This window comes from Ovis canadensis, chromosome 26, assembly GCF_042477335.2.
Source record: "Ovis canadensis isolate MfBH-ARS-UI-01 breed Bighorn chromosome 26, ARS-UI_OviCan_v2, whole genome shotgun sequence".
Taxonomy (NCBI): Eukaryota; Metazoa; Chordata; class Mammalia; order Artiodactyla; family Bovidae; genus Ovis; species Ovis canadensis.
The window spans coordinates 32,032,836-32,054,328 of record NC_091270.1 but is presented as its reverse complement, the minus strand read 5'-3'; the positions used below and the strand labels follow the sequence as shown (position 1 = coordinate 32,054,328).

Sequence of the window (21,493 nt, the reverse complement as noted above, 5' to 3'; positions counted from 1 at the left end):
TGCTTACTTAACAGATCCTTATCAATCCCTGAGGCCCAAACTTTGCCTTTTGTTAATGTAAACAGAGAAAATATCTACCACCTGCTCAATAATTTCCACACAATGTGAAACTTTGGGGACAAAGATGAATTTCTTTTCATCTTTGTGGAGTCTGTGAATTGATCAATGAAAGACTGAATGCGTAGATTGTGTAACAGAAATAGGGTTTCTAATGAACTTGGAGGCGGGGTTTGAGGCCTCTTCCTTTTAGGACTGTGGGTAGGGCAGGGCAGGGGCAGAGTGCAAAGGAAGACCCGTCATTCCCTGGGCTATGCTGAGGATCTGGGAAGGCGCAGCCCTCCTGGAGCCCCAGGGCTACCACGGGCGCACCAAGCACACCAAAAGGAAGAAGGGACTTGAGAGCCCAAGCACTAACCAGACCGTGAAGCTGCTGAAAACAAACGCGATAAGTTCGGTTTAGCCCTGACAGTCTTCAGGATGAATAAACAAACCAGGGAGTTCGGGTAGCCATTCATACTAATCATGAAGAACAGGATACAGTGACTACATCTGGTATACTACATTTTTAAAAAATCTGCACCAGCAACATGAAGGCTCAAAGAGATTTTCTAAAAGGAACAAAGCAAACTTATAAGAGACAGGAAAACAGCTATTTATTCCTCTTGATTTATATGTGATGACACGGAATGGAGCATACAGCATCAGTTCAGTTCATGTCCGACTCTTTGCGACCCCATGAATCGCAGCACGCCAGGCCTCCCTGTCCGTCACCAACTCCCGGAGTTCACCCAAACCCATGTCCATTGAGTTGGAAACAGTTCAGTTCAGTCACGTCCGACTCTTTGCGACCCCATGAACTGGAAATTGAATACATAAATGCTTACAATGTGCCAGGTAGTGCCTCTCAATCTTCACTACAACATGACTAATTTTATCAGTATATCCATTTTAAAGTTGGTAAAAAATGAGGGTTAAAGGACATAAAATCATGCAGTTCAGTTCAGTTCAGTCGCTCAGTCGTGTCTGACTCTTTGCAACCCCACAAATCGCAGCACGCCTGGCCTCCCTGTCCATCACCAACTCCTGGAGTTCACTCAGACTCACGTCCATCGAGTCAGTGATGCGATCCAGCCATCTCATCCTGTCGTCCCCTTCTCCTCCTGCCCCCAGTCCCTCCCAGCATCAGAGTCTTTTCCAATGAGTCAACTCTTCACATGAGGTGGTCAAAGTACTGGAGTTTCAGCTTCAGCATCATTCCTTCCAATGAACACCTAGGACTGATCTCCTTTAGAATGGACTGGTTGGATCTCCTTGCAGTCCAAGGGACTCTCAAGAGTCTTCTCCAACACCACAGTTCACAAGCATCAATTCTTCAGTGCCAGCTTTCTTCACAGTCCAACTCTCACATAGACACACATAAATACAGGGGCAACCCCAGTTCATCTTTGCAGTGCCCGCATGCATAGAGGCAGCAACCACCACTGCTCAGAGCCCCTGGGGAATCCACGTGTACTGGCCATTGGGCATACTCAGGATGGTTGGAGGACTGGGTAATAAGAGGACCTTGGCAAACCATCCACTGAGAGTTCCTTAAAAATCCTGAAGCATGCAACAATGGCCAAAGGATAGCTGGTATTGTCTTAAGTCGCTATTGCAATAATGATACTACTCATTATACCATAATTCAGTAAATAAAAATAAACAGGTTATAAAATCAGAGTTTATGGAAGCACAAATGGGGAACCAGAGCATATCAGGAAAGCATAAATAATTCAGAAGTGGTTACTACTTAAATTTTTTTTTGCAAAGTTTTAAGGGACGGTCATATTTCATAATAATTACAGATCTCAGTGTTGATTTACTTTTTCTAGTACCGTTCTGTCTCCTTCTCTATTTGGAGAATACATGTAGTCTATTTTCAAACATTACAACTGAATGGAGGATGCTTCCCCTCTGCCCAGGTTGAAAATTGTCAAACATTTCCCCCCATTGTTTGCTTTAAAAAACACTCTCATTCAGATGGAAAACTAAAGATTAAACAACAGTTCTAAACCTTCCAGACATGCATCGATTTGTAGTAATTGTCTTGCTTCTTTCTTTTTCCTAAACAGTTATATTCTCTGGACATGTGAATCCTACAGTTTCTTTCCATTCTTCTCACAGGTGTTCATTTCTCTGATTAGAGATCAGAATGCTTATTTCATTCAGCCCAGTGCTGTCAAATTATTGGTACTCAGGAGATTATTATTCCCAAGTCGTGCAGAGAGAGTACTTGCTTTTTTTCCATACCTGAAATGGAAATCACATAGTTTAAATGAAATTTTCAACAAGATTAGTGATTAAGTCAACATGCAATTATTTGGGATTTCAAAACTTTTTTCTGTTCTTTGTAAATAGAAAATCTACAAGTGAAAACTTGTGAAGAAGTTGAAATCAGCCAGACATCTCACTTCCTCATGCCGGCCAAAGGAGTCCACTCTATTTCTGGGTCTCCTGGACTCCTTGTAGGAAAGCTCCACCATCTTCATGTCTGTAGACTGTCCCACTGCTATACCCCCACTTGGAATATAGTAAGTACCCAATTAATGTTGGCAGTTACTATTATAATGATTAGGATCAAAATCTAGAATCTATCCCATTTCTTCAAGGTCCAAACCTAGGAAGCTTACTGTCTTAGCCAGCTTGGGCTGTCCTAACAAAATCTTGTAGACTGAAAGGCTTAAACAACATTTATTTCTCCTTGTTCTGGAGGCTGGCAGTTCCAAGATCAGAGAGCTGACAGATTCACTTCCTGCTGAGGATCCTCTCCCTGGCTTGCAGACGGCCACCTTCTCACTGTCTTCATGAGGTGGGGAGAGAGAGGAGGATAGAAGTTCTCTGATGTCTCTTATTATAAAAGCATTATTCCCATTATGAAGTCTGCCTGTGGCTCAGACGGTAAAGAGCCCACCTATGGTACAGGAGATGCAGGTTTGATCCCTAGGTGAGGAAGATCGCCTGGAGAAGGGCATGGCAACCCACTGCAGTATTCTTGCTTGGAGAATTCCATGGACAGAGGAGGTTGGCGCACTACAGTCCATGGGGTCTCAAAGAGTCAGACATGACTTGAGTGACTGAGCATGCACATTCCCATCATAAAGGCCCCACCTCGAGACCTCAACTAAACCTAATTACCTTCCAAATGGTCCATCTCCAGACACTTTCACACTGGGGGTTAGGGTTTTACACATGAATGGTGGGCCCGAGGAGCCATAATTTAGTTAACAAATGACCACCCCCCCCAGTTCATATATTTCTCATGTGCAGAATACATTTATTCTATCTCAATAGCCCTAAAAGCCTTAACCAGCATCAAGTCTAAAGCCTAAGGTCCATAATCTCACTTAAGTATCATCTGAATCACCTATGGGTGAGACTTGAAATATGATTGATCCTAAGACAAAATTCCCTCCAGCTGTGAACCTGTAAAACCAGATGTGCTTCCCAAATGCAATGATGGGCTGGGCATAGGAGAGATGTTCCCATTCCCAAAGGAGACATAGAAACTAAGGGTGACGAATCCCAAGTAAACCCAGAAGGCAGCAAAGCAGATTCCGTTATCTCTTAGGGCTCAAGAAGAATCCTCTTTGGTTCCAGTTTTACTCTCTGAGCCCTCTGAAGGGGCAGTGTCACCCCCAGTGTGACCCTGAGGAAGCCTGAACAAGGCACCCTCTCCCCAGGGGCCTGCTCCCGTGTGTCTCTGAGAGGAGTCCCTCCCCTGAGGCACGAGGCAAGGGCAAGCTGACCAGTACTCTGATGTTCAAAAACCATTTGTACCATATTCTTATTCTCTTTGAAGTAGGCTCTGTTGTATCTATAATGTCCTGAACTTACGCAGCAGGAATTTCAAGTTCATCAGTAAGTAGAAGCTACCCTTTGGCAAAGGTTACCAATGTGAGGGAATAATCAGAAAGGACAAATGTTAGTGATCCATTGTGATTTTTAGGTTTCCTGGAGCATTTCATAGCCCTCTGTTATATTAAGATGTGCAAATATCTGTCTCAAAGCACTGCTCAATCCTAAGAGATAAGACTCATCTCCTTTGCTCTACATGGCCTGGAATATCTGACTGCTCATGCTTTAAATTCTTCACCTGACAATGAATATACCCTGGGATAACATTCATCTCTCAGGCAGCACACATCAAACATTTTTAATCCCTATCTTTGACATACACCATACACCTCATGAATAATTAAGTAATGACTCACAATTGGAGCATTTTTCTTCCCTTTCTTACTTTGCAGACTTCAAAGGACTTTTGTACAGGTAGAAGGTGAGGTTGGTGGTAAAAATCAACCTAAATTATCTTCTCCCTCACTATACGTTTTTGCTAAGGAGAACTTCATTCTTCAGTCATGATGAGAGAAAGCCAAATCTTCAGCTTCAAAGCTTTCAAGTCTTGAACAAATCCCTACTCGCTTCAAACCATCATTCTGAATTCCACCTGCAACTACTCACTCATCTGAGCGGATCTGTGTGCAGTTACTTAAACAGTCACTAACCAAAGCAGGATCCTCCTACTGAGCAAAGCTGTGCAAGTGGAGACCAGATTTTCCAAGGTAAAAACACGTGGTTTCCACAGCAGCAGGGCGGTGTAGGAGCGCATAAGGAGATGGAGTCAGGGCAGTGTACGATAAAATCTGCAGTGCACACTCTCCATTAAATATTTTAATGGCTTAGTTTTCATGGCAAAAAGCTAACTGAAAGTAATCCTTAGAACAAATCCTCAGCGAATCAATTCCCTTTGTAAAAAAGAAAAAGTCAAGTGACTCACTGCTCTGTGGTGATCTAGATGGGAGAGAAATTCAGAAGGGAAGGAATATGTGTTTACACATGGCTGATTCACACTGCTGTGCAACAGAAACTAGCACAACCTTGTGAAGCAACTGTACCCCAATAAACAAATTTTAAAGAAGTGTCATGAGATACTGAGTTGAATCCAATTACAGTGGAAGCTAATACAAAGCATACTTCAGAAAGGTGCTGCAGACATTCATTTAGTATTGATGATGGCATATTTGCCCTTCAATGAGTCATAGTTCAAGGCTTCCCAGGACGCACTAGTGGTAAAGAATCCATCTGCCAATGCAGGAGACACAAGAGATGTGGGTTTAATCCCTGGGTTGGGAAAACTCTTTACAGGAGGGAATGGCAATCCACTCCAGTATTCCTCCTGGAAAAATTCCATGGACAGAGGAGCCTGGCAGGCTCCACGGGGCTGCAAAGAGTTGGACATGACTGGGCACAGCCACACACGTCATGTCAGGTATTTAAGTATTTTATGAGACTTTTGGATTTGATTTAACTTCTCTTATTTAGTTATTTTAATCCATTGTTCTTAATAAGAGGGGAAAAATGTGTTCAATGCCCATGAGTAGGATGAAATTAGCTTTCCTGCAAATCCATGTTGGCCCCTGGGTCACACCTTGGGAGGCATCCCCATAGGGACTGACGTTGGCACTTGGTTGTTCTTGTATTCCACCAAAGGCGCAGCACATAATCTGGCACCTTCCTAGACAAGTTCAAGATGAACATGGGCCTGGTGCACATCCCTTATGAGTAAACAATGAGTACCTTCCCTGTAGGATTGTCTTCCCCATTAAATGTCATGCAGGTTAAATGAGTTCATTCACAGAGAGTGTTCAGAACAGTGCCTGGCACCAGGGAAGTGTTCAGCTAATAATCATCATTATTTGGTTAATATTGTTGCTCTTCCTGTTATTGCATCAACCCATGAAAGGGCAATTAGGGCAACAAATCTTTATATATTTTTGGTCCTTGCTGAAACAAGTGACATCCTGTATGGTGTGGGCACATCCAAGGGGAAGACACTTCACTAGAACACTTGATATTTTTACAATCAATTTCATGTGGAGATCTCAGAGAAAACCTTTCATAACACAGAATATATGATTGAATAAAGGTAGTACAGAGAGAGGTCACTGTGTCAAAATCAAAAACAAACTTTTCTCTATTTCAGGGCTGGTGGTCTCAAGTTCTGAATGAGTGTGTGGCCAAAGCAGATAAAGGAAGCCGTAGAGAAGGAAAGACCGGAAGAAAGAGAACAGAGTATAAGTTTAGGGAAGGAGGAATTTAGGGAAGTATTCTTTTTTAATAGGACAGAGCTGGGCATATCACATTCCATTCATTCACCATTCATTCTGAATTTTCTAAGAAAATCAAACAAATTCTCAACTGAATCCCACTATCTTCCCAAAATAATTTAGTCCATCAAAGCACACATTCCAGGGTTTACGAAATCTATATGCAGTCATTTCATTAGTCAAGGGATCCCATTTTCCCACTTATTCTTTCCCAACACCCGAATATGAAATACTTTCCCACATCAGCCGATACACAAACCTTGCACTTCATAATCAGGCTTTATGCACGATGTTTGAGTATTTCTGATTCCCTTTGACTTTAAAATTCAAATTAAATTATATGTTGCTGAGTTCAGAGTGTTTCCAGGAACCACACTTTTATTTATTTTTTAATTTTTGGCTGCACCCTACAGTATGTTGGACCTTAGTTTCCTGACCAGGGATTGAATGCCCCCTGTCCCCCGCAGTGGAGGTGGAGTCTTAATCACAGCATCACCAGGGAAGTCTCTGGAACATTTTAATAGTAGCAGAGAAGAGAGATCCTAGGCTTAAGTGGAGATCAGCAGGGAATAGTGAGGGAGTAACAGGTAAAGAAAAGGTCATAGTTAAGGCTCAGGATCCACAGACAAGTTAGTAGTCTTTCAAGATATTCAAATGTTAGACCTAGACAGGCATGTTGGTTGAATGACAAGATGCTGAGGTATAAAACCAGGGTTAAATGAAGGCTCTGTATAGTATCAAGGCTTCCCTGATAACTCAGCTGGTAAAGAATCCACTTGCAATGCAGGAGACCCTGGTTTGATTCCCCAGTTCGATTCCTGGGCCGGGAAGATCCACTGGAGAAGGGATAGGCTACCCACTCCAGTAGTCTATGGCTTTTCCTTGTGGCTCAGCTGGTAAAGAATCTGCCTGCAATGCAGGATATCTAGGTTCAATCCCTGGGTTGGGAAGATTCCCTGGAGAAGGGAAAGGCTACCCATTCCAGTATTTGGCCTGGAGAATTCCATGGACTGTATAGTCCATGGGGTTGCAAAGAGTCCGACACGACTTGGGTGACTTTCACTTCACTGTATAATATGAATATTCTCCAGGGACATAAAATGGGTGGAAGAGGCATCTGTTCCACTAAATCCTCAGGGAGAGGGCAGTTGTGTCCAGAGAGCAATTTGCTAGTGATCAGTCCACAGAACCAACAGAATTAAGGGCTTCTGAGCATTTTCCTTAAACTCAGCTCCATGAGCCAATTGCGCAGTCCCCCTTGGGGGTGACTAATAATAAGCGAGGAAGAGATTCTCCTTCTGCTTTGGTGGATTATAAACCCAGACTTGGAAAGGACAAGTGGCAGCTTGTTTTTCAAGAATCCATTTTTAAAAACAAAGGATTTACCTAGATGTCTTTTCCAGGTAAATCCTTTGTCTCGTCACTGTACTAAATTCCTCATTAACTAAACAACTGCATTTAGTTACCCACAAATGTTGGAGCCACTTGGCAGATGGTCCAGTATCAGTATATATGTCATGAGGAAGTTTGTCATGTCAATACCTTTTAGAGACCCAAGTAACACCCATGCAATGTTCAATTAATATCTTAGTACTAATCCCAAGAAGCTTCCCTGGTTGCTCAGCAGTAAAGAATCCGCCTGCCAGTGCAGGAGATGCAGGAGACTTGGGTTCAATCCCTGGGTCAGGAAGATCCCCTGGAGGAGAAAATGGCAACCCACTCCAGTATTCTTGCCTGGAAAATCCCACGCACAGAGGAGCCTGGAAGGCTACAATCCATGGAGTCGCAAAGAGTTGGACATGACTGAGTGACTAAACTGAAACTGGACTAATAATCTCAAGTAAATCTTTCATTTCTAATACCTTTGGACTTTCATCATCTATAAAAATTCTTCATCCCCTTAAAAATTTAATTTAATATCAGCCACTTGGAGAACATTTATTTACATATAAATAAGTAAAATTCAAGTCCTAGGTATTTGTATGTTAACTTCCTTCAGAGTAGAAAAAAAAAAATTAACTGGTAGGTGGTGTGGTAGAGAGGTCCAATAGGGAGGGGATATATGCATACAAAAACAGTAATAATAAAGTTTAAAATTAAAAAAATAAAATAAATAAGTGATACACATATAAAACACCCATGTAATAAAGAACAGCATACCCCAACCTACAGAATCAGGGATGATTCAGAACGGGAAGGTGACTGTCACTTCTGATCCGGTCCCACAAAAAAGAAGACGTAGAACAAGAAGCCTGGCAACTTCTGAGGAGGGCAGAGTGTAGGGTCTTTGAAAGACAGACTGTGAATCTTTGATGAGTGGATTGAATCTACACTAGGAAGCTGTTGGTGTTTAGATGCTATATCGTGTCCAACTTATTTGCAACCCCATGGACTGTAGCCAGCCAGGTTCTAAATGAGCACTCTGAACTTAAACTCAAATTTCTAACCTCAATGAGATCCAACTGTGAATTGGTTATTCTGTCTCCAGTTTAATATGCAAATAAACTGGGGGTCCACAGGTAGACTGATTCACTTAAAGTCACACAGTAAGTACAGGAAATGAGATCTGAGCTTAGGCCTGACTATCTGAAAAGTCATGTTCTTTCCAACATACTATGTCACTCAATGTAAGATGTGGCCTCCCGGATGATTGATTCAGCTTCGTTTAGGTTGCAGACATTCCATTCCTATATTCGTTGTGCCATATTTTATGATATTTAGTAAATTTAGTCAACTTGCACATGGATTGTGAGCAAATTTTTTTTTTTTCCAATGGACTGTTGTAAATAAAAAATGAGTGCTACTGTCTGTAGTGCTTATCTTGTTTGTTGACCAATTATAAACAGATCCTCATTGATTTGTAAATTTTTTTGCAAATTGAATGCCGTGTTCTCCAAAGTATGAAAAGATGATTATTTTTTGTTTTTCTACATTGTGGTCTTTATCCCTAGTCCTAAGTGTTCTTCCAGAACAGAACCAGCATTTAGGATCATGATGGTAAGTCAACCACAGGAATATCTTCGGTGACATGTTAACTGAGATGGTATGCCTTTTGAACATCTTTCACTCTGCCCCTCGACATGTGTTGCTGGGCTGAGACCAGGAGGACATCAGAGGACCAAGGTTCTTCAGATGAGGGAGCAGCCAGCTTCCTTTTCAAGCAGTCAGCTTTCAGAGCCTCAGTGAGGGGATTAGAGAATTTGAACCTTAGCAATGCAGCCTTTTTTTTTTTTCTTTTAAACACTATCCCATCTGTTGGCCTCATGCACGGACAGCTGCACGAAGGCCTGAGTATCAACATTCTAATGTCAAGGGGCTGTGAAATTTTACATTATGACAAGAAGTCTTCAGGGCCATAATTAACAGAGGAGGGAATTTCAACCCAAATATTATAACTTCTTTAAAACTACGCCCATCTGCAAGCCTTATGTCCTCAGTTGAGCTTAAGTCCTGAAAGCAGCAGGAAAAAAAAAAAAATCACAAAACATCATTTTTTTCAAAAAGGTTTTTTCTAGGGTATCAGGGTAGTGAGGAAGGAGGGACAGGGTGTTGTTCACAATGAACAAAGGAAGTCAGCAGAACTATGATCATTGTAGAAATCATAGCAGAACTACGATTTCTAGTGTGCACTTCCCATTCCAGCACTGATTTAATGTTAGCAAAGCTTACATTTTTGTTACTGCTGTTGCTTCCTCTTCCCTTTCTCCCCCTTATCCCACTCCTCCCAAAATTTATAAACCAACTTTAGTTTCCTTCTGTGATGTAGTAATATGATAAGTGCTGTAGCAATATTTCCTGTGGCCAAGGTGAAAGTTCCAATAACATGTCAAAGGCAGAGAATCTAGCTGTGTTACATGGCTATCTTTCGGACCTTCTTTTTCTCTGTATCTGTACATCTAGGTTTTTGTATTTTTTTCCTCAGAATTGAGATCATACTGAAAGCATTTATTAAGCACCCATGTGAGAAACAGAGGCTATAAAGATGAATAAGACATACTCTCAGGACTTCCCTGGTGGTCTAGCAGTTAAGACTGCATTCTTCCAATGGTGAAGGAAATGCCAACCCACTCCAGTATTCTTGCCTGGAAAATCCCAGGGACAGAGGAGCCTGGCAGGCTACAGTCTATAGGGTTGCAAAGAGTTGGACATGACAGAGCGTGCATGCACGTCCAAAGCAAGGAATAGATTTCTGGTCGGGGAACTGAGATTCCACATGCTACTCGGCGAGGCCAAAAAAATTAAGAATTAAAAAAGAAAAAACGGATCATCACATAACGATTAAAAAAAAGATGCAGTCTCAGTCCTAGTGAGGAGACACATAAGAGTTAAATAGATCATTTCAGCCCAGGGTGACAAGGCTACAGTTAAGGAGGCCCAGAAAATAAGAGACGTGGAAGATGAAGGAGAAAAGATATCCCCATCTGAATGCAGAGTTCCAAAGAACAGCAAGGAGAGATAAGAAAGCCTTCCTAAGTGAACAATGTAAAAAAATAGAGGAAAACAATAGAATAGGAAAGACTAGAGAAGACAAAGAGAAGGGAATGTCATCCAAACTATTCAGTGGTTAGGTTCAGTTCAGTTCAGTTCAGTTGCTCAGTCGTGTCCGGCTCTTTGTGACACCGTGGACTGCAGCACGCCAGGCCTCCCTGTTCGTCACCAATACCCAGAGTTTACTCAGACTCATGTCCACTGAGTTGTTGATGCCATCCAACCATCTCATCCTCTGTCGTCCCCTTCTCCTCCCGCCTTCAATCTTTCCCAGCATCAGTGTCTTTTCCAATGAGTGGTTAGGTTAAAACTGCATGTGATTGATTGTTCCTTACCTATAGGAATTACAAGAGAGTTATCTAGATTACCACCGTGAATGAGATGATAATGATCTAATGAATTTAAGCAAATTGTGACAGACAAGGAGTCTGTCTGGATGCAGTGAGGACAGGCGAAAGCTGAGTTCAATTTTCTGTATTTCCTACAGAAGGCATAAGATATGCAAGGCTGATAGAAATACAGCTTAAGTTCAGAAAGAGCAATAGAGATGCAATTGTAGGATTTATCTGCATATAAGTGAAAACCTTCAGCGTGGAGGAAATGATCCATAAACAGTATATGAAGTGAGAAGAGATGCAGTCAGTGAATCCTAGAGACCTCACGCCTTAGCAGCCCCCACAGTGTCATATCCTGTGGTCAACACGGTGAAGGGACTCACTGAACACCTGTTTAGCCATAAATCAAGTTGTACCCACACTAAGAGGACGATAGATAACATAGGCATCAACCTTTCCTGAAGGGTGATTCCCTGTGTGTTGACTGAATGCCTAAGTCATTCATCCATTTCTCAAATATTTGTTGAGCTCTCTAAGGCAGGTGACAGTTTAAGACCCTGCGGATAAGGGCATGAATGTAATGGTTGTTAGGATATTGAAATATTTCTATGCTTCCCTGGTGGTACAGATGGTAAAGAAACTGCCTGCAATGGAGGAGACCTGCGTTTAATTCCTGGATCGAGAAGAATCCTCTGGAGGAGGGAATGGCTACCCACTGCAGTATTCTTGCCTGGAGAATTCTATGGACAGAGGAGCCTGGTGGGCTACAGTCCTAGGGGTCGCAAAGAGTCATGACTGAGCGACAAACAAACAAAAGGCAGGTGACAGTTTAAGACCCTGTGGATGAGGGCATGAATGTAACAGTTGTTGCTGCTGCTAAGTCACGTCAGTCATGTCCAACTCTGTGCGACCCCAGAGACGGCAGCCCATCAGGCTCCCCCGTCCCTGGGATTCTCCAGGCAAGAACACTGGAGTGGGTTGCCATTTCCTTCTCCAATGCATGAAAGGGAAAAGTGAAAGTGAAGTTGCTCAGTCGTGTCCGACTCTTAGCGACCCCATGGACTGCAGCCTACCAGGCTCCTCCGTCAATGGGATTTGCCTGGCAAGAGTACTGGAGTGGGGTGCCATTGCCTTCTCCGGTAACAGTTGTTAGGATGTTAAAATATTTTTGTGCCAGATGCTATATAACCGTAGTCCTCAGCCTCCCAGGAGACATTTGACAATCTCTGGAGACACTTCTAGTTGTTACAACTAAGGGAGCAGTGATCACAGAACCCAGTGAGTAGAAACCAGATACACAGCTGAGTACCCTACAATGCAAAGGACAGGTCCCAATGACAAAGAATTACTGGTCCCAAAATGCCAGTAGTGCCAAGGCTGAGAAACCCTGGTGTGTGTGTGTATATATATATATAGAGAGAGAGAGAGAGAGTCACTAATATAAGCCTCATTGCAAGCTTCCTCCTCTCTCCTCTGCATCGCTCTTGCTTTATCCCCTCCTTCCCCCTTCTCAGGATCCAGCAGCTAAAGGGTTAATATCAATATCCGCCCCCAAAGGGGCCTGCGGGACTTTGCTCAGCTTTATGGCTCCTGCCTATTCTGATTGGCTAGTGCCCTAGCCTTATCAGTTGTTAAATATTTGGAATATTTTATAAATATTTATAAATTATGTTCTCCCTGGTCCATAAGTCTACCTGAATCATCTCAATGATGATTATTATTTTCTTTAAGAAAGATTATGCCTTTTACTGAATAATTTGTATCCCCTGAAAAATGAAGATTTGAGACATCAAGCTGTTTGCGAAGGGTGGAGAAAATGCAAATTAGTAATACATGATGGTGCAAGACAGCTAATAACATGTTTGTTGCTAACACAAAGGAAAATCTGGACAAAGTCTGAGAATTTTAAAAGGAAACCACCTGGACTTAGTTTATCCCAAAGTATATGAAGGTATAAAGATTTAAATATAGCAGGTGATAACAGGAAAGAAACTTCCCTTAAACCATTGTTGAACCAATAATTTTCCACCCTTAAACTTTTATTTAAATGTTATTAAAGGTGCAGTACAAACACTATTTGGCTAAGCTGTGCAACGTTGAAAAGCTTTAATACAAACATTTTAAAAATGAAATATCTCAAGAAAATTACATAGCAAAGAAAGTCTGTTTGGTACATGTTGCTGCTTTCAAAATATCTTCACATATTTACATGGTTACTGAGTAAAGATAAACATAAAATATTATATTAATCAGCCACCTACAGTGTTGCTTTCTGTTCAGTGCTACTGGGAATTAAACAACTGAATTATGCTCATTAAAATGCACTATAAATTAGAAAAACAGTTTTGTAAAGACATAATCTTCATGGTCATACAATTTAAAACAGGGCAGCATGCCTTTTTATTTACCTTCCCTCAAAGTTCCCTTTAATTTCACCAGAATATTCAGACCTAAAGAGGCGGCATTAACATGAAAGTTTTCCCCAAAGGAAACAGTGTCAGTATTATTATAACTATAAACTGCCCAAATAATGTATAAATGTGTGCTGCCTCCAAAGTACACTTCTATTTCTTTCATTACATTATTTTCAGCAGGAAGACACTAACCCCTTACAAAACTGGATTTGTTCATTTCCCACTTAAAATTCAAGCCAACGTTTACATAAATATGTCATCAAGAATTGATATTAAAAAGTTAAATGAGATCTAATTAAAGTGCTTTGAAAAATAGAAAGTGAAAAAGAAAAACAGCTATCTTTACTCTCATTGCCACTGGTCGTCAAATCTTTAGAACAATACCGGTCTGGTTTTGCACAAGAAAATCCACAAAGAACCAAGTATCTATTACCCTTAAAATAATAACCTGATTTATTGCCACCTGAAATCTCACCTGCTCAAACGGCCTTAACCTTAACTACTTTTTACCTTAACCTTGTCCTCATGTTAGCTTTAATTCAATATTTACTTGCTGAGCACCTCAATTATAGGCAAGGTTCTGTAACGTAGCATAAGTAGTTTGGAAGTTTGAACTTTCTCAGAGACGCCAGTATTTTGATTACAGAGCCAAAATGCATTGGGCGTGGTCTAACAATGCTATGACCCTGGAAATGAGGTAGATAACAAGCCCCATCCTAGGACACCTGGGCAGGAACTGAGTCCCATCCTATCCAGGTGGCTTTTGAACCACACTAACGATTCAAATTCATTTGGAACAAAGAGGGGCAGAGCAAATGCTTGGGTGTGCTCAATCAGTTGTATCAGACTCATCCTGCCAGGCTCCTCTGCCCATGGGATTCTCCAGGCAAGAATAAGGGAATGGGTTGCCATTTCCCACTCTCCAGGAGGTCTTCCCGACTCAGAAATCAAACCTCATCTCTTAAGTCTCCTGCATTGGCAAGTGGATTCTTTGCCACTTACCTATCTGGGAAGGCAACGGCAAATGTTTACTAAATATTTGAGTGAGTGAGTGAAAGTCTCTCAGTAGTGTCCAACTCATTCCGACCCCATGGACTATACAGTCCATGGAATTCTCCAGGCCAGAATACTGGAGTGGGTAGCCTTTCCCTTCTCCAGGGCATCTTCCCAACCAAGGGAGCGAACCCAGGTCTCCCACATTGCAGGCGGATTCTTTACCAGCTGAGCCACAAGGGAAGCTAAACGAATAAATTTGTTCTTCTAATATTTAGAGATCTTTTGTTTATTTTACAGTACATCTTAGACATACTATATACTGTTGATTCATTTAAAGTCCTTGAAATTTTAGGAAACTTATTTTCACACACACACACAGACACACACAAATCCATCTGGAAAGGAACATATTTTATAGACATGCTCTTAAATGATAGCTCATATTGAGATGTAAAACTTTTATGACTGTTAAGACAAATCAAACTTCTCTAATATTTCACAGTTTTCAATGATCTCAAATGTCTAAGTGCACTGAATCTCAGCTACTAATAGTAAAGAACAGTACACATAGAAGTCAATGACTGGATATTTCTGTAAGAATGAAAATCAGGTCACACCTAAACTTTCATTGTTCATTAGATTATTTACTGTCTCTATCCTCAGTTTCTACATCTGTCAGCTGTGAATAATAAAACTTTCAATGTCATAAGTCTGATTTAGGAGTAAATGAAACTGTGTAGGCAAAGGAATGAGAACATTTTTTAAATTCAGAGACAAATAGAATCTTAGAGCTGGAAGGACCTCAGACATTTATTCTGTTTTCTGTTTAGAAAAGAAAAAAAAATGAACCTCAGAGAGAGTAACTTGAAGAAAGTCACACGCCTTGCCAGCAAAAGATCCAAAATCAAAACCTGGTCTCAGAACATCCAGCTCAGTGCTATTTCCATAGCACTTATGAGCTAAACTAACTTGGAAATAATTAATAGTAAATGTTGGTGTCATAAAACCATGAAGTTCTACCCTCAAGCTAGCCACTCATCAAAAAAACGTATCTTATTTTGGTTTGTAATGCAAGCCCTCAACAGTGACTAATTTGATTTATTTTCTGGATTAGTTACCATAGATGCTTTGCAAAATGCTTTTCCACAGGCTTTTCATGGAAATAGAAGCTAAATATTAATACCCATTAATCTTTTTCTCAGATCAGAGAAGGAATTCTATTAAAATTCTATTAAAAACTTCCAACTATAACATCACGCAAGTATTCCTGCATCCTGAGTTCTTCTGTATTGTTTGCCCATCATTAAAACTGAGAACCCTTGAGAGCAGGAGAACGACTGGGAACTGTTTGGGGCGTGGGTCGGGTTGTGGGGGGAGAGATGGAGGGACGGTAGCATTAGTCACTCAGTCGTGTCCGGCTCTTTGTGACCCCATGGACTGTAATCCACCAAGCCCCTTCATCCAAGGAATTCTCCAGATAAAAATACTGGAGTGGGTAGCCGTTCCCTTCTCCAGGAGAGCTTCCCAACCTAGGGATCAAACCCGGGTCTCCTGCATTGCAGGCAGATTCACTGCCATCTGAGCCACCAGAAGTAGTGGTAGGGGGAGGGGTTATTCCAGCCTCTCTACACTTGCCCCTAGCATCATTCCAAAGTCCTCTCCACCTAAATGATTCTCAAAGCTGGCTTACTCAACAGAACCCATGAGAGGTTGTACGTTTGTTTAAAACGAATTTGTTCATGTATTTTCATTTTCTTAACATTTTTCAAGGACTTTTCAAACATACGCAAAACTAGTGATAACAATATAATGAAAGCCACATATACCCAACCAAGTTCCACAAGCCAGCAACATTTGTCCCTACATTCTCCTCTATTCCTCCTCACTTTTTTTGCCCTCTTCTGGATCCCGATTATCATATGGTTTCATCCATAAATACTTCAGAATATTTAGCAGAAGACGACTTAAAAAAGATGTAATCACAATGACACCATCATACTGGACAAAATTAGCAGCAAGTCTTTACTATCGTCTAATACCCAGTTTATGTTTGATATTACCAAATTTTCTATAAAATGTATTTCAAAGTTGTTTTGGTTGAATCAAAATCCAAACAAGATCCTGAGGACTGTATTTTGTTGATATGTTTTCAGAGCCTCTTTAAATATCTACTGCTTTTGTGCCTCACTCTTGCTTTCTCGATGCTATGGGATTTCCCTTATTCTGAATTTGGTAGATTGCATCCTCAAGGTATCAGTTTACATATGTTCTTCTGTCCTTCACATTTCCTGTCAACTGGTAGATCAAGATGCTTAATTAGATTCAGGTTCAGTTTTCAAGACACTGATTTTTCACAGCAGGTACTTCACGTCTGGTTGCCGGCTCACTTTCAGTGGTAAGATTGATCAGTGGGTTCCGCTATCATCAGACTGCCCCACCTCTTATGAAGTTTATCCCTTAACCTTTTATCTAACAGTTTTAAGAGTCTTTGTTTATCACTGCCTAGACCCACTAGTTTATTAAAGTTTGCAAAACAAGCATTCTCAAATTCTGTTATTCCTTCTGCATTTTATTTATCTCTAGCTTTACTGAGATATAACTGACATATGACACCATAAACGTTTAAATGTACTGCATAATGAATTGACCTATACATATTGTGAAATAATTACCACAGTACGTTTCGTTAACGTCCGTTTCCTCGTGAAAGTGAAGTTGCTCAGTCATGTCCGACTCTTTGCGACCCCGTGGACTGTAGTCCACCACGCTCCTCCATCCATGGGATTCTCTAGGCAAGAATACTGGAGTGGATTGCCATTTCCTTCTCCAGGGGATCGTCCCAACCCAGGGATCAAACCCAGGTCTCCCGCATTGCAGGCAGACGCTTTTAACCTCTGAGCCAAATCGAGGGGACTTTCCTGGCAGTCCAGTGGTTAAGACTCAGTGCTTCTACTGCAGGGAGCATGAGTTCAATCCCCAGTTGAAGAACTAAGTCCCTGCATGCCATGTGGCATGCCGCCCCCGGCCCATTTTTTTCCTTGTGATGAGAGCTTTTAGGATCCACTCTCTAAGCAGCTTTCAAAGATACCACACAGTAGTATTAATTATAGTCACCATGCTGGAATGACATCCCCAGTTCTTATTTATCCTAAAACTGAACGTTTGTCCCTTTTGACTCTACCAAATTTCCCTAGCATCCACCCTTGCTTCTGGCAACCACAATTAATTCTTTAGACCATCACTATTAATCCAAAATTTTTTCTTTATATATTTGTTGTGTTGTCATCCATCACACTCATTCTTTTTGCTATTCTAACATGTATACTATCATGTAAGAATTGAATCGCCAGTCTATGTCTGACGTAGGGTGCAGCATGCTTGGGGCTGGTGCATGGGGATGACCCAGAGAGATGTTGTGGGGAGGGAGGTGGGAGGGGGGTTCATGTTTGGGAACGCATGTAAGAATTAAAGATTTTAAAATTTAAAAAATAAAAAACTAAAAAAAAAAAAAAAGAAAAAGAAAATGTTCATACGCGTACGCTCAGTCGCTCGGTTGTGTCCAGCTCTGAGACCCCATGGAATGTAGCCCTCCAGGCTCCTTTGTCCATGGAACTCTCCAGGCAAGAATACTGGAGTGGGCTGCCGTTTTCTCCTCCAGGGTACCTTCCTGACCCAGGGGTCAAATCCACGTCCCCTCTATCTCTTGCATTGGCAGGTGGGTTGTTCACCTCTGTGCCATTTTGGTCAACTGGTGCTCTCAAATGGGCACCGGCGTCTACGTGACAAGACCCACATCTGGCAGCCTCCTTACTTTCTGGTACAAAAGGCCAAAGAATCAGCCTCTCTGTTGCCTGCACTTCAGACTTGGTGCAGTGGCCCCAGATATGTGCCTCCCAGGGTTTGCTTAGTCATCATTTTTGGCTAGCACTGTTGAAGACCATGCAAGAAGGGCAGACTGGCCAAGAACAGCCACCGAGAAACTTCAGTTAAGAGAGCCTCATGCGGGGGTGCGAGTTGGGGGAGGCTTAGGAGGAAGGGGATATATGTACATAGCTGATTCACTTTGCTATACAGCAGAAACACACAACATTGTAAAGCAATTATCTTCCAATTAAGGAAATTTTTTAAAAGCCTTATTAAGCTTCAGTACCACCTCCGGGTGGAGGCCAGTCATTGTAGCACCCTCCCCGCACTGGGCTCGCTGCAGTTGCTTCCTGTCTGCTAAGTCAGGGGTCTCCAACCTCCAGAATCTAATGTCTGATGATCCGAGCTGGAGCTGATGTAATAATAATAGAGATAAGGTACACAATACATTTAATGCGTTTGAATTATCCCCAAACCATCCCTCCAATCCCCTGTGCCCCTGGTCTGTGGAAAAATTTTCTTCCACAAAACACACATACAAATACACATCAATAAAAGGTTAGCGTTTAAGTTTTAATCCTAAAATATATTAATATTTTCATAAATGCCAGCAAAACATTAATTTTCAATTAACACACAAATGGGGATGTCCATGTTGTTTCAGTGGTTAAGAATCTGCCTTGCGCTCTCCACCCCACCGCCGCCGCGCCGGCATCATGGACACAAGCGGTGTGCAGCCCATCAAGCTTGCCAGGGTCACCAAGGTGTTCAGCAGGACCGGTTCTCAGGGACAGTGCACGCAGGGGCGCGTAGAATTCATGCACGACACGAGCCGCTCCATCATCCGAAAAGTGAAAGGCTCCGTACACGAGGGCGATGTGCTCACCCTGCTGGAGTCAGAGCGCGAGGCTCTGAGGCTGCGCTGAACTTGTGACTGGGTGCTGGATGTCTGGGTTGACGCCTTGGCCCACCGGGATGATCTGCTGTTAATAAAGTGTTTGTATCGTATGTTGTATCATATGTATGAGAAAAAAAAAAGAAAAAAAAGGATCTGTCTTGCAATGCAGGGGACACAGGTTCAATCCCTGGTTGGGGAACTAAGATTTTACATGCCACAGAGCAACTAAGGCTATGTGCCGCAATCAAGACCCGACTCAGCCAAAAAAAACAACAAAGCAAAATAAACAGGAAACACAGATATCCTTCACGGCCGGGCACAGCTGGTCAACCCCGCTCCCCGGCAAGGCCAAGTCGGATGGGCCCACGAGAAAACCCATTAACAGGTTATCATTACAAAAATTTCAGTTTGAAAGACACCAGTTTCCAAGTCAGTGTCCTCCCAAGCTCTGCATGTTTCCATACTCTACACCTTGAATGGAAGAGTTAAGATATTTTTAAAAGAAGGCTTACACACCCAGGGAACAAAGATGCTCTAAGCATAGCTACAAGGAATCTTCTACATATGCCAACTTCTAAATGAGGTTCAGCATCTGGGACTCAGTAGGGTAAACTCTATAATTGGGTTGCTCTCCTTTTAACAGACCCACGTAATTTTATAACACTTGTGTAAATTGATTTATATATAACGTTCCTATTTTATTTATTGGTTTGCTCTGTTTTTAGCACTTGCTTACAGCTTTATAAGGTAGAAAAAAATGAATGATATGCAGCAGTGAGTGGTAAATCAGAAAAGAAATTCTCAGCTGGTGAAGTCAGGGAGATTTTGGTTCTGTGAAGGTAACAGTGAGTGTAGAAAGCTTTTAAATAAATGAATGAGTGAATGAATGAATAAATAAACAGATTCTCTGTCTCATATTTGGAAAATTCAGATTCACTAGGATGTGAGATGGGGCCTGGAAAACTGTGCTTTTCAAAAGCTCTCCAGCTGCACGCCGTAGTTTTTAAAGCAACACTACGCTTTTGCCTTCCTCCTGAAGGGAAACCAAGGAAGTGTGTAAAGTTTTGAAACAATCACACCCACTCAATTATCCTCCTTTGTTGTCTCCAGGAAACAAAAAAAAAGAGAGAGAGAGAGAAAGGAAATTGGGCTGTATGTGTAACCTCTGAAAGCCTAGTCCAGCATTTTTAACGAATTAAAATCAGTATCAAATGTTCCAACCAAGTAAATGAATCAGCATTCAAGAAAAAGGACATAGCTGGTAAGCATGCTGACTGCCACTATGTGGCTTGATACCTGTGCCCATGTTTAAGACAGGTTTTCACAAACAGCTTGAACTGCTTATTTCTATTGTTTTGTTTTTATAACCTGGGAGAACCTCAAAATTCCAGGCTCATTCGTCTGCCACACACTTGGAGCTGCTAGACCCCATGAGTTGTAAAACACATTACGAATGCAAGCTCCCTCCTTGAAAAGATATATTTTATTGTGCTATGAAGAACTCGTCATAAAGAAGAGTATACAGACCAGTACATCCACATCCCCACCATCTAACTTTGCCTGATCTTGACATCTAGTCCTCACTCTATGAAGAAACAAAACTTTAGAGTTACAGGTTCTTCACTCCTCCCTAATCTCATCCTTTTCACTCCCCTCTGACGTGTAAATATTCTTCTGAATTTAGAATGTGTTATTTCATTCCTATTTTAACCTTTTCACTACATATACGCCCATAATACAGAGGAGTATTTGGCATTTTCTAAAATCTATGTAAATTACATTATACTACATGTAGCCTGCTGCAGTATTTTTACCCTCATGACTGTTTTTAAGATTTATATATTAACAAAGATGGCATTTATTCACTCAGCTTAACTGCCAAATTTTATACCACTTCCTGAACAGTCCACGATTTATTTATGCATCTTTTTTTAATGAATAGTTAGATCACTTCCAAGTGTTACTATTCAAATAATGCTAAAGTGGACTGATACAGTGGCCACCTTTTGATGGGATAACAAACAACCCCCAAACCTCAAAGGCTTACAACACAAAACGTTTTTCTATCAGTGGGACTATGGTTTGGCTACAGCTCTATTCTAAGACTATAAGCATGAGAGAGCAGAGAGAAAAAAGGAAGTAAACCAGGCAGGGGAATCTCTGTAGGGTCTCTAAGCATCATGCATTTCCTTTCCTGCTCTTCCAGCTAGAGCAGCATCACATCACCTGCGGACTTGTTAGAAATGCAGATTCTCAGGCCTCAGTCCAGATCTGCTGAATCTGACACTGAGGGTGGAACCCAGCAACCTGTGTTTCAGGTTCTTAGTGGTTCTAATGCCTGATAAAGTTTGA

General features: G+C 41.6%; 1 protein-coding gene and 1 long non-coding RNA gene across 2 annotated transcripts in view; one reads left to right on the top strand and one right to left on the bottom strand.

The window, feature by feature from the left end:
- Positions 1-628: 628 nt before the first annotated feature.
- LOC138431095 (uncharacterized) overlaps positions 629-21,493 on the bottom strand; it is a 32,304-nt gene continuing 11,439 nt past the window's right edge. Inside the window, exon 4 of the long non-coding RNA XR_011253528.1 lies at positions 629-2,289. This is a non-coding gene — a long non-coding RNA (uncharacterized lncRNA). The remainder of the gene's footprint in view (positions 2,290-21,493) is intronic.
- LOC138431093 (small ribosomal subunit protein eS28-like) lies at positions 18,944-19,254 on the top strand. The gene has a single exon (XM_069573298.1). The coding sequence runs from the start codon at positions 18,960-18,962 to the stop codon at positions 19,167-19,169; it is 210 nt and encodes a 69-aa protein (XP_069429399.1). The 5' UTR covers positions 18,944-18,959; the 3' UTR covers positions 19,170-19,254.

Excerpts from the sequence above, each read along its gene's own strand:
- LOC138431093 (XM_069573298.1), top strand. The coding sequence starts at position 18,960 with ATGGACACAAGCGGTGTGCAGCCCATCAAGCTTGCCAGGGTCACCAAG.